Below are 24,201 nucleotides of genomic sequence, written 5' to 3'. Positions count from 1 at the left end.
AGCATTGACTGTCAAATTAATTGGACTGAAAGTTCATGTTTATGACTTAACATGTGTGTGACCTTGGATAAAGTATTGAACTTCTTGAAGCCTCCATTTCTTCCTTTATAAAACAATGGTAGGAAAATTCCTGCTGCATAGAAATGTAAAGATCAATGAGTCCAGGCATGAAAGTCCTTGGTACAGTATCTGGCACATATTACGCATTCTATAATGTTCAAATGTTATTAGTAGCAGTAAGAGGAGTTCCAGGCTGTCAGGCACTCCACTGTCTTCTATACTATTATCTTTTTTTGACCTTTCATTCTTCCCTAATTATCCGAAATCCCATTATCTAAATCCCAGCTCCCTTCCTTGGTTGATTTGTGAGCTTGGCAAGTTACTATCTCTTGGAGCATCATCTACAAAGTGTCGCTAGTAATAATTATGTCACAGGAGGTTAAGATTAAAAGATATTTTATACATGCATATTATATATATATACATACATATGTATAATGCTCCATATGTGCTAAACACTCTACAGATGCTCTGGGAATGATAGATTTTGTTATTGTTACTATAACCTCAGTTCACCCAGGCCCCATCAGCCTGTGCATACAAACAGGGTCACATTACCAGTTAAAATTAAAGGTTTTCTGGTTCATGTTCCCCGCTTGCAAAATGTAGGACGTAGGACCTGAGACACCTTTTAAACTGTCCCCTCATTAAATATTTCTGGCCACCCCTGGGAATATCTCACATGAGCTCACACATAACACTAATTAGCACAATGGCAAACTTAGTGTTTACCAACTGCCAGCACCATCCTAAGTGCTTTATATCCATCAACTCATTGAATTCCTCCCCGTTCTTGATTATGTCCTGTTTGTAAGGTACAGTTCTAGAAGACTGGTACGTGAAATGGAGAATGTTTTCCTTGTAGTCTTCTTGCCTCATGGGGCTGGCCTAGGGAATGGATGTTCTGACATCCCCTCTTCCTCCTGGCACCTGCCATTGGGAAAACCTCCTGGGTCCAAACTCTCTTCAGCACACTGATATCAGCACAGTCAGATACTTCGAATTCTAACAGAAGGCACGACTTAGACCCAGTCTGGGACCTCAATTGCTCCCGCCACCCCCATCCCCATTGCCACACCATCACTATTTCTTACTTTTCATCTCTTCATTCCTATTCTTATCAGTACCTTCAATTACCCTGTCCCCTAGTCCTCCAAGTGCATAACCCTTGCAAAACTGTACCCTCTGTTGAACCCACACCCACACGGCTGAGAACACCCAGACGAAGCTGCACAAGCATGATACTTAGAGCCACTACAAGTGATGTCCCTTCCACCGGCCAAGGCTTAGAAACCACCAGAGCTGCCTTTGACTTGATCCAACTCCGACTCTTCTCCCTGGCAGAGATTCCAAAATTCACCCCAAATGTCACCCCTGTCAGCCTCATTTTTTATAAGATGACATTTCAGCTTCCATGGATACAGTAAACTACTGGGTAGAAACCCCCTCAGCTTCCTCTCTAGTCACCTTGTTCATGGCTACCTTATTGTGGCCATCCCTCCCCCAGGTCTTCTCCAGGGAAATTCATGGTCTAAGAGCCATACTTTCAAATCTCTTTCCCAGTGAAGTTCTTTTCACTTTTACCTATTGATCCAGGGTGGTATCTAGAGGGGTCTTTAGGTCTAAAACCATAGCCCAACATAAGGCCTTCCCAGCTGCCATCTGAGCCAGCCAAGCAGCTAAAGGAAGGCTGATTACTGGAGGGAGGGGAAAGGAGAGGCACAGCCTACAAATGCATCCTGCATCACCCTATTAGGATCTGTAGTGCAAGTACCAAGATAAAGATAACTATGTATGTTTGAGGGGTCAGGGTGCCTGTTGAAAGCCTCAAGTGTCCTCCATTAGTTCCTTCCTTCCTTCCTTCCTTCCTTCCTTCCTTCCTCCCTTCCTTCCTTCCTTCCTTCCTTCCTTCCCTCCCAGACTTCACATCTTCAAAAATTAGTCACCCTCTACTATCTCCCTGGGCCCCTGGTCTAGTAGCCCATTTGGTGGAACCCAGGGACCCTGCCTTACCCTCTGGTCTCCTTCTGCTTATGCCAGGATCCCTGGATTCCTGGAATGGGTCTACTTTGCTATCAGATCCCATGGCTTTGATGATATCCTCCCACGCACAACATCTTTCTTTATAAGGAAGGCTCCATCACTTAATAACTGCATGGCCTGAAACAAGCTGCCTAACTCCTCTGAGCATTGCTTCATCCATGAAAAAGGGACAGTGACACTAAATGAAGGAGTTGTTGTGAGGGTTAGCAAATAGGCACAGCACCAAGCAGAGTACCCGGTGCCAGTAAGTACTTGACATGTGCTTTAATCCACCCACTTTCATCCCACCTCCTTTTTCCTGTGTAATTGGTATTGCATTAGCTGTGTCTTTGTTTGGAAGGGAGAATGGTACAGACCCCTCTTTATGGGGCTAGCCCAGAGGAACACAGTGCACGTTCTTTTCTGTGTACTGAAGATATAAAGTGTAAGCATAATATTTTGCACATGTCATAAGTGTGGGATATTTATTACATGAATATTTGTGATAGACATACGTGTCCCATATGCTTTGCCAGTCCATAGCAAAGAACTTAAGACACTCCACACCCTGTGAGTCTGGAGAGAACCATAGATGGAGATGCAGCCCAATGAAGACATCCACATGGAGGCAGGGCTAGGTCCTCAGGAAGAGCAGAATTGGCCTCTGCACCCAGCAGCCACCTGTGTCCTGTGTCCATGTCTTTTAGAGAGATCCGGGGCTCTGCTAAAGCTGAGAATCTGGGTATCCTGGGAGCTGTGGCTTCTGGGGTCTTGCTTAGGGAGGTGAAAGGGGCCTACGAGAGCCCCACATAGAGAGATGTTGCTGGAGTCAGCTGGGCTTAGCACAGTGGAAATTACTCTCTAAGATTAACCCTTCCTGTGACCGAAGGCAGAAAGACCAGGAGCCTTTCTCCACATCCAGCTTCCCAAATGGGAAGCAGAAACAGTTTGGTAGAATCTTAGGAAAGATCTAGCTTAAAAATAAAAAAAAAAACACTCAGAGCAACTTAAGCAACAAAGGGGTAATTTATAATAAAAACACAAGAAACAGAAACCCACTCAAAACAATCTGACACAAAAAGGAGACATTATTATGAGAAAACAAAAACCTAAATAACTTAAGCTAAAAGGTTTCTATATTTTAACAGTACAGATAACAAAAACTCCCTCTGACACAAAAAGGCAAAATATTTGTAGAACACAAGAACCCAAGGGCAGGAAGCATAAACTCCCAAAGGACTGGAATCCGGTTGGGAGAGGCACAGGCTGAGACAATCATCCTCACTCCAGGATCGCTCTCTTTCTCCCCTGTCTCCGTCTGAGCACTTGCTGCATTCTCCCCTCCCTACAGATCAATTTTCCTTGCTTGTCCATTCTCCTGGGGCAAGTATGGCCATCTCACTCTTGACTTTTTTTTTTTTTTTTTTTTTTTTTTTTTTTTGAGATGGAATGTCACTCTGTCTCCCAAGCTGAAGTGCAATGGCACAATCTCGGCTCACTGCAACCTCCACCTCCCAGGTTCAAGTAATTCACCTGCCTTAGCCTCCTGAGTAGCTGGAATTACAGGTGTGCACCACCACACCCAGCTTGTTTTGGTATTTTTAATAGGGACGGGGTTTTGTCATGCTGGTCAGGCTGGTTTCGAACTCCTGACCTCAAGTGATCCACCCGCCTTGGCCTCTCGAAATGCTGGGGATATAGGTGTGAGCCACCGCACTTGGATCACCCTTGACTTTGAATCACTTCCCAGTTTATATTCCAGTTTCAGATCCCAAAGGATCATCTGAGGGATCAGGCTTCATTCAAGGGTTCACTGAGCAGCATCATGGGATTAGGCTTTTGCAGAAGGGGCAAGAGCAGATTAGGCATTTTTATTTGTTTATTCATTCAGTAAATATGAATTGAGCAGCTACCATGTGCCAAACCTTCTTACAGGAGCTGAGAACAGGGCAGGGAACCAAATGAAGTCTCTGCCTCCATGGAGTTCACATCCTCGTGACAGTTAGACTGATGGACCCTTCTGTAGATGAGATGTTGGAAGTCCACCTGGTTCTAAGGCAAAGAGGGGTGGGTTTTTAGATGTCTCTGTTCAGTTGCTTCTGAAGGGTGACTGTGGTGTCTTAGTCCTCTCTGGGCAGACTTTCTAGGAGATGATTCTGACAGCAGTCATGTCATCTGTGGATTTCTATGAAACCATTGATCAGAGGCACTTCTATTCTGAATTCATCCTCCTGGGTGGCTTTACCCTTTGCTAAAAGGAAACACAGAACAGCAGGGCTCCCGTCTTTTGGACACAGTCACTAGAATGGAGTCACAGGGAGGTTTATGTCCTTCTTTAGGCCACAGATATCAATAGAACCAGTAGGGTGAAAGGACCTTTATTCTCATCTTCCAGCATGTGTGGCAGCCTTTTCCTAGGCAGGAATGTGCTAAAACATCTATGCACGTGTGAGACATTCATTCATTCAACAAATTGCTCAGTGACTCCTACTTCATGCCATGACCTGTGCTCGGTGTCGAGAATACAGCAAGGAGCAAAGTCATCATGGTCCCTACCCTAATGTAACTTTGAAGCTGAGTGAGGGAAATGGCAGGAAGTAAGAAGCATAAGAAGTTAGGAAAGAAAAGAACAGGCTCCTCTGAGAAAGAAATCAGAAAGGTTGTTAGTGAAGGCCTCTCTGAGCAGGGTCCATTTAGACAGAGCCCTAAAAGTTGAGTAGAAGCCCTCTGTGCCGCAATGGGAGTCAGGGGCGTTTCAGAGGGAAGAATTTGAAGTGTGTTAGGGAATCTGAAATAACTCAAGAAAGACCAAAGTGAATCTATTTTTAATGGAAGATCCTAAAAAGCATCTCTTTTGTCTTTCAAGCCCTTGGAAGTAACACTTTGGGCCTGGAAGCTATGGCCTCACCTGCTACCACCCCTATTCCCACCACCTGCTGCTGTTATGGGTCATTCTTCTTAAATGCAAAATAGAAATGTCTTCCATTTTGCCTACTTTTAAAGGAATGCATGTCTGTTGGACAAATTCAAACAATATAAAAGAATGTAAGATGTACTCTTAAAGACTTAGCATGCCCGCAAATACCATCATCCCAGGCAATACCATTATTAATAGCTTGGTATCTCATTTCAGATATTTTCTATAAATATAAAGTAATGTAAAGTCTGTACCAGGAGTTGGCAAACTTTTTCTGGAAAGGGCCAGAGACTGAGTATTTTTACTCCAGATGGTCTCTGTTGCCACTGCTCAGCTCTGCTTCATAATGCTAAAGGCAGCCACAGACAATATGTAAACAAATGGCTGTGTTCCAGTAAAACTTTATTTACAAAACCAGGCAGCCACCGACCTGTGGGCTGTAGTTTGCTGATCCCTGTTCTGTATGAATGAGATCGCACCATATGTGCTCATCTGTAATCTGACTTTGTGTGTGTGAGCCCAAGAATAGATCTTGGACACCTTCCCATATCAGTATTCAAAGACTAGTGCTATTCCTTTAAAAGGCTGCTAGTGTTTTAGTAGATGGCCCTAATCCACCCTTTGTAGCCAGTTCCTTACTGGTTGAATGTTTGGGTTGTTTTCAGGTTTTTGCAGTTTATAAGGTTTGGAAGTAAGCCTCATCTATTAGGACCAGAGAGAAGCTGGCTCTTCTTATTTTCCCATTTTAAAGGGCTTGGGTTTTATTTATCATAATCACCATGATACTTTAGTCATTTAGTGTTATCATTCACAGCTGAGCTTTGGTTTGGCTGACTAAAGACCTGATTTTGGTCTTAATTCTACCTCTAAATAGCTGAAAGGCTTGGAAGACTCATTTAGTCTCTCTGATCACCATATACCTCATCTATAAACTGAACATGAGCATAACTGGCCCTGCCTTCTGCAGAGGGTATTGTGAGACCCAAATGAGATAACGGCTTGGAAAGTGCCTTGAAAATTATGAAGCGATATTCCTATGTAAGGGACTATCATCCCTATCATTATCCTTGTCATTATTATTAATGTGGTAATGCTTGAGATGATGAGCTCATCTTGCTCTGACGTGTGAGTAAATATAGAATAGAGTCTGTAGTTGGAATCATTGATGTGGTTGTTGATTTTCCAAGTCTCAGAGTATTCAGCCAAACAATTCAGCAGCCATTTATTAAGCCTCTCTTATGTGCGAAATAAGGCCAGCCTTGGTGCCAAGTTCTGTGCTAGTTGCCAGGGTTATGAGAAGACTAGGTGATGGTCCCTCTCCTCCAGGAGTTCAGAACCCACTGGAAAGAAATACCCTTGCCCAAGCTACCAAAACAGGGAAAGAGAAACAGAATTCTGCCAGAGAGAAGGTGGCATTAAAAAGTGTAGGAGTTTGCCACACAAATAAGGAAAGAAAGGACATTCTGACATCTGTAAAGTTCTAGGGTAGTCATACCCAGCTAGGGTCCAATGCTGGTGCAGCAGTTACCCAAAAACACAGTTGCTTATATAAGGTAGACATTTATCAGCCTTCCTATAAAAGAAATCTGGAGGACAGCGCCCAGGGTTGATGAGGGAGTTCCACGTTGGCTTCTCTTGCCTCTCTACTCTACCATGCTAGTCCATGGACCCCACGTCAAGGCTATCTCGGATCCAAGATGGCGACTGAGGTTCCTGCCATCATGTGTGAGTTCCGGACTGAGAGAAGGAGGACAGATGGAAAGAAGGAAAGGCCGATAAGCATTTCTCTCAGCTGACTCCACTTCCCTTAACTAGCATTTTTAGAAGTTCCACAATAATCCACTGAAGGTATTTAAGTGCCCACCATGTGACAGACACTGGAATACAGCTATGAACAAACTGAACAGCTGTCCTTCTGAAATCTATGTTCTCGTGGAGGAAGATAGAAAAAAATAAGGTCGTTATGGAGTCGATGAGAGAGTGTTAACTGCAGTGGAGAGAAATATAGTAGGGGAGGGTGTTGGGGGCATTGGGAAGAGGAGTATTGCAATTTTAAGTAGCTGCCCAAAGGGTGTCACTGTGAAGGAGGCATTGAGCTAAGTCCTGAAAGAGTTAAGAGAGGGAGCCACAAAGACCAGAGGCCAGTGTGGTTGAAGCAAAGCCAGCATAGAGATGACAGGAGCTGAGCTCACAGAGGGAACTATTGGGGCCACATGTTCAGGGCCTTGGAGGCCTGTAAGGATTTTGGTTTTACTCTGAGTGAGACAGGAGGCTATTGGATTGTTTTCAGCAGACATGATCTAACTCGTGTTTACATCTCCGTCCAGACGTAGCTGCCCAGGAGGCTGAGAAATGTAGAATTTAGCCTTGGAGCTCTGGATACAATCGGAGTTCTGTTATTGAAGGATGAAGGTGGGGAAGGTGGTTATCAGGAACCACAGCTAGTTTGGCCTCTTATGAGCTGTGTGAACTTTGATCCCAAGTTACTTAATTTTTCTGAACTTCAAGTAAGATTTCACCCACTTTGAATTTATAAAGAGGGAGGGGAGGGTGGGGAGGGATAACATGGGGAGGAATGCCAGATATAGTATGCACCTAAAGTAAAATAAATAGATTTTTTAAAAATATGAACAGGGAGAAAAGCAAAGGGAAAAATCAACATATTAATAATCGCTAGTTTCAAATGAACCACTTGTACAAACAAAAAATAAACTTTTAAAAAGACAAAAAAAGGATAGATGAAACAAAAGATATGATGACAGTTTTCCGAATCTCTGGGACTCACATATGGGTCACCCAGTGGCCAGTTATATTCTGGCCAGAGCCACTAGGCTCATGGAGAAGACAGATTTGATAAAGCAGATCAAGGCAATGCACCACGGGTCACGTGAGGAAACCACTGAGGAGTCCCCTGCAATGAGTGGCCATGTTCTGAGTCCCACTTGAGTTTAAATGCAGTAATGCATCCAGAGCTGTTCCACTCTCAGCTGTGGGCAAGGACTTAATGTGTAGGATGGTCTCACATGCTCCTGTGCAAGAGTGAGACCCTCAGAGTCCCATCCCATCAGTCAACTGAGTGACAGCCTCAAGCAGTGGCCACCTCCTGTGTAGGTGATCTAAAAGGTACCCAGGTGACAAGGACCACCCTCAGCAAAATTCTTCCTGAGCCATTCATCTCTGATGAAATGAACTCTGATCTCTTCTAGTCTGGTTCTTTCCTCCTTAGCTCCACTCTTTGAATTTCTGAGTCCTTCTGCAAGGACTGTCAGCACCCTTTTGTGAGTCCCCAACTCTAGACCTCTCTGTTGCCCCTGCCATAATGTATCCTGCAAAATGCTCATGAATCAACCCGATACTCAGTTGCATCTTTCTGGTACTGACTGGCCTCAGCTGTGTCCTGTTACTGCCCAGCCCTGGTGACAAACCTCTTGACCATCAGTTATCTTAGAACAAGGAAGACTGAGGAAAGGCAATCATGCATGAAAGTGAGCATGGACTCCCAGGAGCTGCTCAGGATTCCCAGCTGATGGTGAGGGATGCTGTAGACTGTCCTACTCCAGAGATTTGGGACCTGGGCTCGTACTCCCAAGCTACAGGCCATGTCAAGAATGGTCTTATCTGGTGCAGAGAGGCAGAGTAGAGGACTGTTACACGCATCACTGTATGACTGATTGGGAAGACACATATGGATCAATAGCCAAATGGAAAAACACTGTGGTTTTAATAAACTGGCAAGCACCCAGTACCCAATGCAAAGCCCTGGAAAACCGCATTGGCGACATCAAGTTATTCCACCAGTCGGGTAACCCAACCCAGAGGTGGAAGCATGTTTTGTACTTCCTCCCTGAATCTAAGTATTGGTACCCATGCACTCAGAAGTACCTGTAACAGATGGGTATGACTGAGCCTGCAGAACGGATGCCGCTCCACTCCCCAGCCAGTGGTACAGATGGGGCAGAAGAGAGAGGAAGAGAAAGAGCATCTCCTAAAGTAGACTGCCTGCCCTGCTTCCCAGGGGAACCAAAAGGCCAGGAAGCTGCTGAGCCTGCGGGGGGTGGGGGCGTCAAAGATGAGCAAAGGGGTAGACTGTGCCCAAGCACTGACCTTTCCCACAATGACCCTGCTAGCAGCTGAGATGTGGGCCAGAGACCCTCAGCCCCCACCATCAAGAAAAGCACATGCTTCCCTTGGAGAGGAGCGAGCAGGGGATGAGAGAGGGCCTCAGGGATTTTGCTGGGGCTCCTTCCTTTGTGGGTCAACTGAAGAATATGGGAATAGAAGGAGAAATTCCCTCTTCAATGTGATTTCCATCCTTCAATTTCTACCCAAATTTAAGAGTCGTTTCTAGACCTGAGGGGAATAGGAGCCGCAGTTGTGAATCCCTGTGTGCTCTGTGGCTAAAGTCGGGTTCTTCTCATGGGTGCTGCAGCCCAGGAAGAGCCTCCTTATGAGCCCTCTGTGTGTGTGCACATGTTTGTGTGTGTTTTTTTTTCCCAGAAAACCCACGGGAGTCATGTTTTGATCCTGGTTCCATCAAGAATGGCACGCGAGTGGGGTCTGACCTGAAGCTGGGCTCCTCCGTCACCTACTACTGCCATGCGGGCTACGAAGTTGAGGGCGCCTCGACCCTGAGCTGCATCCTGGGGCCCGATGGGAAGCCCGTGTGGAACAATCCCCGGCCAGTCTGCACAGGTGGTGGGAGCCCAGGGATGGGAGGGGTCTGAGGATCAAGGGCATGCCAGGTGCAGAAGGTGCTGTGGGCTAGGGAAAGGAGGGAGACATGGTCTTGGAGGGAGACATGGTCTTTAAGCCTTGCTCCTCCAAGCCTGGCAAACCTGGGTTTGCTGTGGATATGTATAGAAGTGGCTTATAATTCACCAGGTATGCAGTTCCTGTCAAGGTGTCATCACAGTTCACATAGTGTCCCCACCCCCATTCACACAGATGCTCATGCCCTCAACAGAGGCCCCCAGACATGCCACAACAGGGAGCTCGCACCAGGGAGAAGTCATTTAAAGGTGACTCCTGGACTAGTTCCTAGGCCTAGGGAAAATCACTGAGAGATCAGCTCTGTCGAAGTAAGGCCAGCAGAGTACACTGATTCCAGGTGGGTCTGAGTGACCCATGGGGTTCCTGACAAGAGGGATAGGAATGAGTATCAGGGCTTTAAGAGCATGGTGGCCACCCAAGTTGAAAAGCCAAGGGTACCCCTTTGTCATGGTAAGAGAGGCGGGCTCAGACCCACCCTTTGTGGAAATTGGGCATCATGGAGGGGAACAGAAGATGCCTGGGTCACATGGGCTGGCCGCCCCCCATGGGGTTCGTCCGTCTGGGGAAGCTTCAGCTCCCTCCTCACGCTGACACTCACTCCAGGTGCAGATGTCAGCCAGGGGCAGCAGATCATTTCTAGGCCCCACTTGTAAGCAGAAGAGGTTCCTAATGTGCTCCCTAAGGCTGTGACTTCAGGGAGGTAATGCCAGTGTTAATAGGTAGAGGGCAAGAACTGCCACCTGCCCAAGAGGGCCCTCGGCAGCTTCAGGGCAAGTTTCAGGCCACATGCCTGGCCAGGGATGCATGTCCTTGGGCAGAGCAGGGCAGAGCAATGTCCTCAGGACTTCCCTTCTATAAGCTAGGGGCCGCCCACCTCAGGGCAGCCCTACTGGGGCCAGAAGCTTGGGCTGGGGCAAAATGGAGGATGGTCACTGGTAAGAGGCCCACAGGGTCACCTGACTCTCTATCCGGTTTCTCTTTCAGCCCCCTGTGGCGGACAGTATGTGGGTTCAGATGGAGTGGTCTTGTCCCCCAACTACCCCCAGAACTACACCAGTGGACAGATCTGCTTATATTTTGTTACTGTGCCCAAGGACTATGGTATGGGTTTTGGTTGTTGTTGTTCATATGTTTTCTGACTCCTCACCCTCATTCCAAAATGGGCAATTCCTCAGGCTCTTCCTAATTATACGGCCCCATTGTGGGAATTGCAGAACAGTCTCCCAAAAAAAGGACAGCTGAGTACTGACTTTCCGAAACGGGCTAAGAATACATTCCTGACACAAGAGAGCAGAAGGGCACAAGTGAGCCCCGCCAGAACCAAGAGGACAGAGTTGATGAGAAACTGGAGGAGACAGAGGGAAGGCAGGGTGCCCCAGGGGGCTACCCAGTATGGCCCAGGTCTAAAGAGAGGTGCCGCAGATCTAGACCTGTTAGGAACCCAGGGGTGAGTGGCCAAGGAGCAGGAGGGAGGGGATGGAGCTGGTCTTGAAAGTGCAGGTGAGGGATACCAGAAGCCACATCATTCTAGTGTCCCATCTGAGAACCAAAGCCTGGTCCAGGAGCTATAGGTAGGACAAGCAAGAAAAAAGTGAGGAACAGGTCAGTGCCCTGGGAAGACAGAGAAACTTCCAGATTCCAAGAGATGTGGGCAGAAAAAACCAGGCCCTTTACCTGGTTGGTGGTGGGGACATTGAAGAGTCCTGCCAGCCCTGGAGGCATTCACAAAAATGAAGGGCAACCCGGTGACCAGGCTGGCTTCTTTCTCCCTGTACCTCCTCTTTGTAGACTGACAACCATGTCTAAACACAAGTGATGTTGGGTGTGGCAAAGGACATCAACATGTCCTGACCATCCAAGAGAGGAGAAGGAGGGAGTGAGCAGCCTGCAGAATGCTAGCTCCTTATTCCCTTATTCTCTGTGCTCTGGGCAAGCACAGAGCAAGGCCTGATGCTTGAGGTGTTCACCAAACATTTAGTAAGCACCCATTGGGGGCCATGCACTCTACTGAGTCCTGGGGCTGCAGAGTCACCTCTGCAGAGAGACATGTTCTCTGTCCTCTATAAATTTCCAGTCTCATCTCTACCCATAGCTCCAGCCATCAGTGCACCCACTCCTGCCCCAGAACAAGGACACTTATGTACAAGTGCACATATTCCCCAATATACTGAGGTGGCAGGAGCTTCAGACTTGCAGGATCACAGTTAGAAACGTCCTGAAAGCCTGTCCAATCTGATCTACTACCCAGAGCAGAATCCTTGATAGGTGGGCATGCAGTTTGTGCATGAATCCCCAGTGATAAGGAGCTCGCACCCAAAATGAGCTCAGTTGGACTGTATACAGATCTCTGTATACAGTTTTCAACTCAATGACACTGACTAACTGGCCTTGGAGTTAGCCAACAACCTAACAAGGCCAGTTAGTCAGTATCACTGAGTGAAAACTGTATACAGAGATCTGTCCCAATGATCTTCTTTTGCTGGTGATGCTGAGCCTGAGGATTAAGGGCAGATTTTTCCCTCCTGGTCTCAATGACTTGACCCCCAGCACAGATACCGGCTCTAGTGTCATCTTCTTAAAGATATTCCTTTGATCCCTATCTAAAGTGGACTGCGACACTCCATCATTCTATCCCATTACACTGAGAATTTAACACTATGTGATATTATCTTGTCTATTTGCCTAAGTATTTGTTTGAGGGGTAGGGGCTGACTGTCTCTTCCCAATAGAATATACACTCTGTGAAAACAGAAACCCTATCTGTCCCTGTTCACCACTAATAGGGAGAGCAGGGAGCTCCCCCTGCCACCAGCCCTAACTCAGTATTCATTTTCAGGGTAGGGAAATGTACTCTTCCTCCTGCTCCTCTAAGCATGAGTTGACAGCGAAGAATCTCTTGTTCCACTCACTACTATACATACCATTGCAAACAATTTTTAATCAGGCAGTCAACTCCATGGCCTGAGTCCCTCTCTGCCCTGATACACGAGTGTACACACACATACAACACATACAATGTAACACACAACACACACGTACACACCAAACACAAAATACACACACAACACATGCACACACAACATGCACAACACAACATACACATACCACACATGTAACACACAACACATGCACATACAATACATACAACACACATACAATACACCTACAACAAAACATGCATACACACAACACATTTACACATAACACATGCAACATATACAATACACACAACACATGCGTGCACACACAATACACACAAAACACATGCACTACATGCACACAACATGCAACACAGCACATGTAACACATGCAATATACAACACATGCAACATATACAAAGCACAGGAGATACACACTCTGCAGACACCACACACAGCATACCTGTACAACACAGATGCGTAACACACTTGCACACAACATACAACATGGACATACAACACACCTATATGCACATGCACACATAAACACACTGCACACAAACATATACAACACACAACATAAGCACACACATCCTCCCTCCTACATGCTCAAGGCCCTGAGCCAATGTAAAGAAGTGTCTGGCCTGGCTCTTGCCCTCCAATGCACCACACCACCTGGGAGGCCGGTGCATGCAGAATGAACTGGGGTCAGGCAGATAGCTGACTGGGAGCCATGCCCACTGTGGCCCAGGGTGCCCTAGCCTCTCAGTAGTGATTAGAAAAGAGGGGCAGCTGAGGAAACTCCCTGCAGTCCATAGCTGGCAGCCTGAATACCCATCAAATGGCAGGGCTCTTAGGCTGTCTCTGACTGGGGACTCATGAAGGCTGTGGCCCACTGCCTTTTCAGCCCCCCTCCCAAACTAGCTGAATGGCCTTGGGGAACTGTCTTGACCTCAGAGCCTCAGTTTCTTGTCTACGTAATACAGATAATATCTGGAACAGTCATGGTCAAGTATGGTATCTGGCACCTACTAGGTGCTTAATAAATATCATCTTCCCCCTTCTTCTGAGCAGCTGTTTGCCTGCTCTGTAGACGGTGGCTCCTTCCCTGGGAGCAAGCTGCTGTTCACCCTCCATTCCTCTCAACGGTAGGAGATCTTGCACCCAGGGGCTGCCCTGGTCTGTTGGATCTTCGAAAAAGAGTTAAGGGAGAACATGGGGTCCTGAAATCACATGGAGAATGAGGGATGGCCTCCAGTAGCTGCTGCAGCTGCTATCTGGGAAAGGAACAAGGTGGGCTCAGTTTTGCCTCCACCCACCTGACCTCTGGGTGCAGCCCTCCATGTTGTCCTGATTCTTGTGAAGGCCAGCCCAGCCTCCCCAGCTCCCCACCTCCCTATGCGGGGTGTCTGGCCACTGCCAGACTGCCACTGCGTTAACCAGTGGCAACAAGCCACAGCCCAGGAACCACCAGCTGCCCCAGGACTACCCTCCTCCTGGCCTGGGCCCCCAGACCCCTAGATCCCCTCTCCTGCCGCAGCGTGCCTGCCTGCCCAGTCCCCACGCCGTGTCTCCTCCACAGTGGTGTTTGGCCAGTTCGCCTTCTTTCACACGGCCCTCAACGACGTGGTGGAGGTTCACGACGGCCACAGCCAGCACTCACGGCTCCTCAGCTCCCTCTCGGGCTCCCACACAGGTACTCGGGGCTCGGCCAGGGTGGGGAAGGTTGTGGGCCTGGGCATCACGGCTGGCTAAGGGAAGGAGGCGCTAGAAGCACCCCATGGCCGCAGGTGGATCCCTAAGGCTCTGCCCGCAGAGGACAGCTCCTAGCAGCTCCAGCTAGCGGGGCCTTCAGCAGCTGCCCTCACCCAGGCTGAGTCTACACCGCCCCCTAGTGGTATAGCCTTCTCCTGTTGGTTCGTATTCAGATGCAACTTTTTTTCTTATTATAAATGTATTGCATTTTCATTGTACAAAACTTAGTGACAAAACAAAATAATTGCATACAGAACCAAAATATAGACTACCCAGAAAGAGCCACTGACAAGAAATAGCGGATTTCCTTCCAGTCTTTGTATCTTCTTCGATGTTTACATATTTTATTCAACAAACCAATATAAAGATTTTATTGAAATATTCACTGTGAGCTTTCCTCTGTCATTTTTTTCTTCTAGGATAGGATTTTTAAGTGCCGCATAATAGTCTCTCATATAGTTAGTTAAAATTTATGTAATGAATTCCCTATTACTGAACAGTTAGATTATCTGTAATGTTTTGTGCTTATGAATATTAATGCAATGTATTATACATACATCTTTATATACATTTCTGTTACTTTAGAATATCTAGAAGTGGAATTGTCAAGTTAAAGGATATGTGAGATCTTTAAGGCTTTTTATGCAGATTATCAAATATTCCTCTAGAAAGATCTTACCAGTTTGATCATCAACAAGTAAGAGGGCATGTTTTATTCTCACAAAAACCAGGTGATTAAAAAAACAAAAGCGTCATCAGTTTGAAAAGTGAAAGTGGCATCTCATTTTCTAATTTGCCTTGTTTTATTACTAGTTAGGTTAGCCTTTTTGTAATGTGTTTATTGGACTGTGCATTTTTTATTTGTGAATTTATTGTGAATTTGTGTCAATTTTTCTATAAGCACTTATTTTCTTATTTATTGAGTAGAACTCCATATTTTATGATACATATATATGTGTGTGTGTGTGTGTGTGTGTGTGTGTGTGTGTATGCACTATAAAAAGCCCTCCTCTCCAGTTTGTCATTTGCTATATAATTTTCTTCAGGGTGCTTTAATGTCGGAATATGTAAATTTCCCATGCTATCAAATCTATCAGTGTTTTCTTTTATAGTTTTCTCCTTTGCTTTTATGCTGGTCAAATAAATATTCCTCTATGCCTTCTTTCACTTCTTAGTTTCATCACATCGCTTTAATACCTTTGAAATTTATTTTGATTTATTATTTGATATAGGGAATCTAAGCATATTCTTTCAAATGTAGTTAATCAGTTGCCCTAGTAGAATTTTCAAAATGCCAAATTTACATATACTAAATTTTTATGAAGTGTCTGTTCCTAGACTTTTTATCCACTTCTTTTAAGTGCCTATTTATTCTTTTTTCAGTTTGTAATTATTGTAACACTATAATAGTGTTTATGATATAATAATTTTAAACACATGGTACTCTAAGTCCCCATAGCCATTCTTTGTTTTGAATTTTTATTGGCTGTTGTTGCTTACTTTTGCCTCCAAATTATTTAGAAATATTTTGAAAAGTTAAAAATATTGCATCAAAATCTTGACTGGGGTTTAATAAAACTTACACATTAAATTAGGATGAACTCATATGTTTATAACGTTAACTCTTCTTCTTATCCAGGAACACATTATGTCTCCCATTTGTTTATCTTCTGTAGCCCTGGGACACTGCTATAATTTTTATTTAGGCAGTATGCATTTTTTGTTAACTTTATTCCTAGATATTTCATGGAGATTTTTGTTGCTGTCATAAATGGGTCTTTTTCCCCTGATACGTTTTCTAGCTGGTCTTTCCTAATATATTCAAAGACCGGTATTTTTGGCATATTTGCTTTGTAAAGTCGTTGGACTCTTCATAATACTGCTTACACTGCCAGCTAATTCTCCTGGCTCCTCTAGGCAAGAAGTAATATCATCTGCAAATAAATTTGTCTCATTATTTTATCTCCTCCTTTTTAGTGGCTTTCTTTTATTTTCTTCCATGATTATTGGTCTATTCAGGGATATTACTCTAACATCAATGTTGATATTTTATCTTTTAGTTTAAAAACTCATTTCATAATTTTCTTTACATTTAGTACCACAATTTATATAATGTACTCTGGCGATGTTTACCCTGCTTTGTATTAGTGGTGATATTCCAGCACGATTCCTATGCTGCATCGTGCATTCATCATCCCCTTTTTCCCCAGCTGTACCAGGTGTTTTGTGTTTTTGGGGTTTGTTTTTTAATTTTTATTGCTGCAATTTATCAATTATTCTGCAGAATTTGCTGTTGTTATTTTTTGATTAATCTCTGCCTTTTTATGTCATCATTTCCCTCCTCGTATTTTTCTTCCAATTATTTTGTTCTTGTTCTATCTTCTTGAATTGAGAGCTCTATTCATTATTTTCTCTGTGTAATAAAGAACATGTTCACAGCAATGTATTCACCTCCAAGCATCGTTTTGGCTTCATGCCATAAATTTTGATATATACTATGTTCATCATTACTTTCTAAATAGCTCATCAGGGTGTTGTGTACTCTTTTTGCCCACGAGTTGGCTAAGAATATCTTTTCTTTTCCCCTAAAAATATAGATTTCCTTCTTGTTGCATTAAGTTTGTGTGTTAATTTCTATTTTTATTGCCATGTGGTGAGAGAATGTGGCCTGTACCATTTTTCCTTTGGGGATTAATTGAGACCCTCTCAGTAGTCGAGGAGCTTTTTCTTTAGTTTTCTAAACATCTAAGAAGGATGTGCATTCTCTCCATAGGGTAGAGAAGTAGGACGAATGGGCTCAGGTTCTACAGTCACACCCTTCTTAGCTCTCCTATTTGCTTGCTAGGTGACTTAGGGCACAATGCTTGACTGCTCTGAGCTTTGGTTTCCTCCTCTATAAAATGCAAAGAGTAAGAGTCCTACCTCCTAAAGTTAGAGTCAGGAGTAAATGAGTTTTGTAATTGCCACTAAATCAATCTTACTCAATTTTGTTGTTCAGATCTATTATATCAGTTCTTCTCAACCAAATGATATTTTTGTAACCACCACCTCACACACACCCAGACAAGAGTGTAAATCAGGGACTCCTGGAGTAGGATGCCTTTTCAAAAACCTCTTAATTGATAGATAGATAGATAGATAGCTATGGATTTAGAGGTATAGGTAAAGGATCTTCAGGTAAAGAGAGATAGTGCAGTCTACATTTAAGACCTATAGATGTAAATATAGATATAGGTGTATAGGACCAATAGAAGAAGGAAGGGAAGAAGGCAGGAAGGGTGGAAAGGAGAGAAAGAGGGAGAGAGGGAGGGAGGGAGGGAGGGAGGGAGGAAGGGAGAGAGACAAGGAGAAAGAGAGAGAGATGTATAAGACCTGTAGATATCAAACTCCTGACCTTAGGTGATCCACCCACCTCAGTCTCCCAAAGTGCTGGGATTACAGTGAAATCCCGTCTCTACTAAAAATACAAAAAATTAGCTGGGTGTGGTGGCGGGCACCTGTAATCTCAGCTACTCTGGAGGCTGAGGCAGAAGAATCACTTGAACCCGAAAGGCAGAGGTAGCAGTGAGCCGAGATCATGCCATCTCACTCCAGCCTGGGCAACAGAGCAAGACTCTGTCTCAAAAAGAAAAAAGAAAAAAAAAGACCTGTAGATATCAATATCAGTATATTCAGAGAGTTCCTTATTCCTCGTTTAGAGAAACTGATAACGAGCCATTGGTATTGATGTGAGTGAGCTGTGTCCCTGTCCCTGAGTTGTGTTGGGTGGGAGGGGAAGCTTAATGGCCACTACTCAGCAATCTTCATTTCATTTTTCTACTTGGAGCATCAATGATTGTGAATGTTGCATTAAAGTATCTCCCACTACAATTATGATATTTTGTTGTCTTCTTGTATTTCTAGCAATTTTTTATCTGTTTCCCTGATATATCTTCTCTCATTTTCTCCAAGTCTTTTTCTTTTAAAAGGAAGTTGACTTGTTTATTTCACAAGTGAACTATTTGGTCTGACATCTGCCACCATGTATTGTTTTCTCTGGGCTTCTGTTCATGTTGCTTTTCTTTTGCTTGTGCTTTCTCGCTTTTCCATACATACCTAACCCATCTCTAATTTTCAAGTTTTTCTGGTTATATTTGGACTTTTATATTAATGTCATAGTAATTTTTTAAATTGTAGACTTCTTCCCCAAAAGCAAATTTTTGCATTTGCATTTTGTTTGGTTAGCTCATTGACAATAGTTATTATACTTTTCTGGTTGTATTTACCCCTGCTGGGTCTTGAATTCTCTACTTCAGCTTTGGGGTGTTTTTTTCAGTAGGGCTCATAACTGCAGTACTTTCGTACTTTCTGTCGCCATGCATTTATAAGAATGCTTTCCTTTTGACATAGGATATAAATCACAACTTGATTGCAAATCAAATTATGGGTCAAACTTTATCTTTCAAAACTGCAGTAATCGTTCCATGCTATTCCAACATTTACTGTTACAGACAAATTGGAGTCTAACATGATTCTTTGTCCTTGTAAGTAACCTGTGCTTTTCTGTCAATATGATTTTCCTTTTTTTTTTTTTTAATTAAAAAGCCCGCTAGGATGTGTTGCGAGACCTCTTTTCACTAATTCTATCTTGCACATGGCAAATACTTCAATCTGAACCTCACATCTTAGGAAAAGTGTCTTCTTTCTTTTTTTTTTTTTTTAAGTGTCTTCTTTCTTAAATGATTTTTTTTTTTTTTAAGACCGAGTCTCACTCGGTTGCCCAGGTTGGAGTGCAGCAGCACGATCTCAGCTCACTGCACCCTCCACTTCCCAGGCTCAAGGGATTCTTCTGCCTCAGCCTCACAAGGATCTGGGACTCCAGGTGCACATCATCACATCCAGCCAATTTTTGTATGTTTAGTAGAGACGGGTTTTCACCATGTTAGCCAAGTTGGTCACAAACTCCTGACCTCAGGTGACCCGCCCACCTTGGCTTCCCAAAATGCTGGCATTACAGATGTGAGCCACTGCACCTGGCCTTAAATGATTTTTTCTCCTTCAGTTTCTCTGTCTTCCCTTTCTGGAATTCCTTGATATATGCATATGAATTTTTTTTCATCTTTCATGTCACTTGTCATTTCTCTCATTATTTTAATCTCTTTATCCTTTTTCTGTGGATTCTGAGAGAATTTCCCAAATTTCATCTCCATTTCACTGTTCAGTTTCTGTGGAATCCAGCTGCTTGCACTAGCATTTCTCATCTCTTTGCAGCCTTTATTGATCTCAGATCCTTCTTCCTCCAACTTCACAGATGCAATGCTAGATTTAATCTCATGACAACCTTGACTGAACATCTGCTGAGAGTTTCGCCTACTCTTTGTTGTGGTTCACATAAAGTGTTTGCTTTGACTTCTCAGAGTGACCTCCTTCCTCAAAACTTTAACTTTTTTTTTTTTAATGTCCAGTGATTTTACTGTCTGCCCTCCCTTGAATAGGGAGGCCTGTGTGCCTTCAGGGCTGAAGTTGACATGGGTTCTGTGAGAGCTCGTAGGGTCCTTATCCACCTCTGTCAGGCCAGAGAGAAAAGTTGAGTTTCACTCTGCTCGTAACCATCGGGAGGAGGAGCTGGAGATAGCAGTGATAACAAAGGGAGACTTTGTCTTCATGAGTTTCTTTCTGCTTTGGCAGCTGTGTGTTAGCTGGGGCAGTAACTTTCAGCTGGGACAATGACTCCTAGCCAGGATCAGCCGTCTGGGTCACATGTACATCTAAGCCTGCTTTGCAGAAGGCTCTCTGCTCCCATGTTGGTAGCATCACATGAGCTTCCTGGAAGTTCTGGTGGACCTCCCAGTAGCTCCTTTGTGGGTCCCAACTCTAGCCCTCACTGTAGTGGAGATATAGCCTGGTTCTCTGTAATCCCTACTTCCCTCCTGAGAATGGGAATCATTTAGGGTCAGCAGCCTTTCTTAGAGGTCCCTGAGGCTGCAGGGGGACAGCAGGCAGGGTAGCCATGCTGCTGCCTCCACCCATGTTCCCCCTGGGCTTCCCCAGCATGGTGACTACACTGACTGCAGGTCTGGTTGGTGCTGTCTCTCTGCTGACCCATCTGTACCTTACAAGCAGAAGATGTACCTTTGTCTTCTGCTACAAAGGCTGTCAGCCTCACCTGGCTTCCTGTACCCATGCAGGTTTCCCCCCGGTTTGTGTGTTATTGGCCAGCAACAGTATCTCCTGGTTTGCCTAGGATAGTGGCAGCATAACTATTGATAGCACTTTCTTTGACTCTCAAAAGTTTTCTAGTCTGAGCAATAAATTACACCATTGTTCAAGTTATTGATCATTTCACAGGATGGTGGGAGAGTGTCTGGGAAAGGCCAGTTGCTCCTAGATGATCATATCATCCTCCTTCCCAGAAACTATTGCCATTTTTTAAAAATCAGATTGATGTCAGTTTTCCAAGTAAACCATCAGTCAGTGGGCTTGGTATCAGCCCCTTCCTCCATCCCTGTTGCTCCACACGTCTTTACCAGCTTTCTCCTTTCCGGCAGGTCATTTAATCTTTCTGGGCCTCTCTTTCTTTATTAAATGAGGTTACTGAACTCTGTCATGCCAACTTCACAGTGACCACAGGTCAAGTTAAGACCATGGATCAAAAAGCTTTCTATAAACTTTAAATTGTAAAGTGCAGTAAAAAATGTGAGATTTTATTTGAGGAAGGCCTGGATTATGGAAGGAGTTGCTGCACGGCATACTGGCAGCCCCTCCTTCCTGGTCAGGATTTTATCTTCTGGGCCCACCTGCTGGACTCACTGTTCTCTCCTCCTTGCCCCTTATCTTGGCAGGAGAATCACTGCCCTTGGCCACCTCCAATCAAGTTCTCATTAAGTTCAGTGCCAAAGGCCAAGCACCAGCCAGAGGCTTCCACTTCGTCTACCAAGGTATGCAGGACATGGACACCGGAGGTGGGAAGGTGATCTCAGTTCTTAAGGGACTCGGTGACCGAAGGAACAGGGATCTTTGACCTCTAGTCTGAGTCTCTTTCTCAGGGTGTTTAGGGGAGTTACTAGTTTGTAGGGCAATTCCCTGAAATTCAGTTGAATTTTATACATTCATTTACTCCGCAGACATTCTTAGACCAAGTATTATGTTCAATGAGGAAGGAAATCAGACATGGGAAGCTCATTTGTTCCCCTTCCCCACCCCACCCATTGTCTGGTGTGGTCCAGACAGCACTGAGGAGACTAGCCCAGGCCTCTGACCTAGACTCCCCTGGAGTTTGGTTTTGTCTGCCAGGCACAGCAAAGGTGTGGGGAAAACACAGGCTTTCAAGTGCCGTGGACATGGATTTGAATCCCACCTCCCCACCTGCCAGTTAGGCTCCAGCTATTCCAGGTCTCAGGGCCTGTTTGCTCAGCTGTAAGAAGAGGACAATCACAATGCCTCACTGATAGGATTAAGAGAGAGTTTGGGGAAGTAGCTGGCACTGAGCAGCCAGTCAGTGTTAGTTCCCTTCCTTACTGGCCCAGTAAGGCAGTTGGGAACATCCTGGCTTTCACCCCCAGGCTCCAACCTCCACTTGCCCAGGAGAACATCCGCTTCTGTAGGTCCCAGGTTCTAAGCATGGTCCTGCTCATTCGACTCTGCCCAGGATGAACTGCGTTTCCCTGTGCCAGGGTGATCCTGCCACAGAGGAGGCCATGCCGGGGCCTGGGCGAAAGGGGCTCATCGGCCATTGTGGGCAGCAGGGGAGGGAAGACTGGGGTCGTGGAGGGCAGGGCCCTGGGCAGTATCTCAAGATACATGGGGAAGACAGGACAGAGGCTGGATAAAGGCACTGAAGGTGGAGGAGGAAGGCCCATTCTCCTTGCTAGGGAACGTGGGACCCTGATGAGTGAGGAACATCATTGGGAAGGCAAAGAACAACACTGGGCCTAAGGTGGGAGGTCCACCACTCTACCTCCCGTGCTTTCCAGGAGCGGTGCTGTAGCACTGCGTGTCCAGCTATGCTTCAGTATAACAGGCATCCTCCTAGTTAGCCCTCGAGCCCTTCCCTAAGGGAGGGCGCCCAGAGCCTCTCAGGGTTTCTTTCATCCAGACGGTCTTTGTTCCAGTCCCGTTGTGTGTCCATCCCTGGGCCAGTTTCTGGAGGGGTGAGGCTTGCCCCTCAGTGCCCTTGTCCCCCGCAGCGGTGCCCCGAACCAGCGCCACGCAGTGCAGCTCTGTGCCGGAACCCCGCTATGGCAAGAGGCTGGGCAGTGACTTCTCGGTGGGGGCCATCGTCCGCTTCGAATGCAACTCCGGCTATGCCCTGCAGGGGTCGCCAGAGATCGAGTGCCTCCCTGTGCCTGGGGCCTTGGCCCAGTGGAACGTCTCAGCGCCCACGTGTGTGGGTGAGTAACCAGTACCTGGGTTACCAGGTAACCAGCACGTAGCCCTTTCTCCCTGGGGGAGGCAGCCAGCCCCAGCGATGCTCCACAGCACACAGCAGCCGCTTCCCAGCGCATGACTGAGGTGGGGTGTCCCAGTCTCCCCCACTTTCTCGGCTCTGTGGGAGGTGCGAAAACAGCTGGGATGCTGGGGACGGGTCACACGTGGAGAGGGGAGGGCGGCCCACGGCCCCGAGGAGGGTTGTATGGAAAGAGGCCATGGAGAAGGCATGAGGGCCACTGGAGACATGAGGGACACGTCCCCATGGGAAGGAGGACAAGCAGTGGCTGGAGGCCCTGATGCAGGAGTCCGCTTGGGGAGGCTCCCAAGGGACGCTGCAAAGCCTCTGACCCAACGGCCTCTCCTCCCAGTGCCATGTGGAGGCAACCTCACTGAGCGCAGGGGCACCATCCTGTCCCCTGGCTTCCCGGAGCCGTACCTCAACAGCCTCAACTGTGTGTGGAAGATCGTGGTCCCTGAAGGTGCTGGCATCCAGGTAAGGGCAAGGAGACACCTTGGTCGGGCAGGTGGCCGCCTGCTCACAGGTAACTGCTCACAGGTGGCCTACTGCAGGTGCTGACTGTTAGCAAGGCCTGAGCCACGAGGAGACATATCAGCCCTGTCCCTGCCCCTGCAGCTAAGGAGGCTCAGTCCAAGTGTGGAGGTGTGGCCCCCACACAGAAAACACAGCAGCTCCCAGTCCCCAAGAGCTTCAGAGGCGTGTGGTGAGAGTCGGGTGGTGCAGGAAGGAGGAGAGGTGGGCATTGGCCCTGGCCAGGAGCGGAGGCTAAAAGAAGGAATGGGGCTGGAGCTGGAATCTGAAGTGTGGGGAGGATTTATATAAGTTGTTTCTCAAATGGCTACAGATTTTCTTAAGATTGTGAGGGTTAGAAGGGGAGGCATTGCTTATGAGAAGAAAGAGCAAACCACCCAGTGCAGCCTAAGCACGGAGAACCCCTAGGCACACACCTAGGGAACCACGTACAGCCTGAGCTGTAGAGGCTGAACTGGGGGCATAACTGGTGCCAGAGCTAAGAGCCAGGCAGAAGGAGGCCCCAGCATTGGTGCCAAGGCGGGGAAGAGGGCCAGGAGCCTGCAGGGCCAGCAGAGAGGCAGCAAACTGGGACTCCAGCAGACAGATCCAGGCAGGAGTGAGTTCCGGGCTCATTGCTGCAGAACATCTGATGCAATCAAGGCAGGAAAGTAGGGAAACCCAAGGAATGTCCCAGAGATGAGGAGAGGGCCAGACCATCTCCCCACTTCCTGGAATTTCTTTTCCCCATTCTCTGCCTTGCAAAGTATCCCACTATCTTCTAATCATTTTTTTCATGTCTGTCTTCCCCACTGGACAAG

General features: G+C 46.1%; 1 protein-coding gene across 5 annotated transcripts in view; it reads left to right on the top strand.

Annotated features, from left to right (window-relative positions):
• Nucleotides 1-24,201, top strand: part of CSMD2 (CUB and Sushi multiple domains 2) — a 617,682-nt gene that overhangs the window by 484,534 nt on the left and 108,947 nt on the right. For all 5 annotated transcript variants that reach the window (XM_032246841.1, XM_032246839.1, XM_032246837.1 and 2 more), the window contains 6 exons: nucleotides 9,497-9,691; nucleotides 10,754-10,870; nucleotides 14,270-14,383; nucleotides 21,264-21,359; nucleotides 22,608-22,811; nucleotides 23,220-23,344. In XM_032246841.1, coding sequence (XP_032102732.1) covers nucleotides 9,497-9,691; nucleotides 10,754-10,870; nucleotides 14,270-14,383; nucleotides 21,264-21,359; nucleotides 22,608-22,811; nucleotides 23,220-23,344 — 851 coding nt within the window. The remainder of the gene's footprint in view (nucleotides 1-9,496; nucleotides 9,692-10,753; nucleotides 10,871-14,269; nucleotides 14,384-21,263; nucleotides 21,360-22,607; nucleotides 22,812-23,219; nucleotides 23,345-24,201) is intronic.

This window comes from Sapajus apella, unplaced genomic scaffold (genome assembly GCF_009761245.1).
Source record: "Sapajus apella isolate SASKATOON/1434 unplaced genomic scaffold, GSC_monkey_1.0 scaffold62, whole genome shotgun sequence".
In the NCBI taxonomy this organism is placed as follows: Eukaryota; Metazoa; Chordata; class Mammalia; order Primates; family Cebidae; genus Sapajus; species Sapajus apella.
This window is presented reverse-complemented; position numbering and strand designations above follow the sequence as displayed.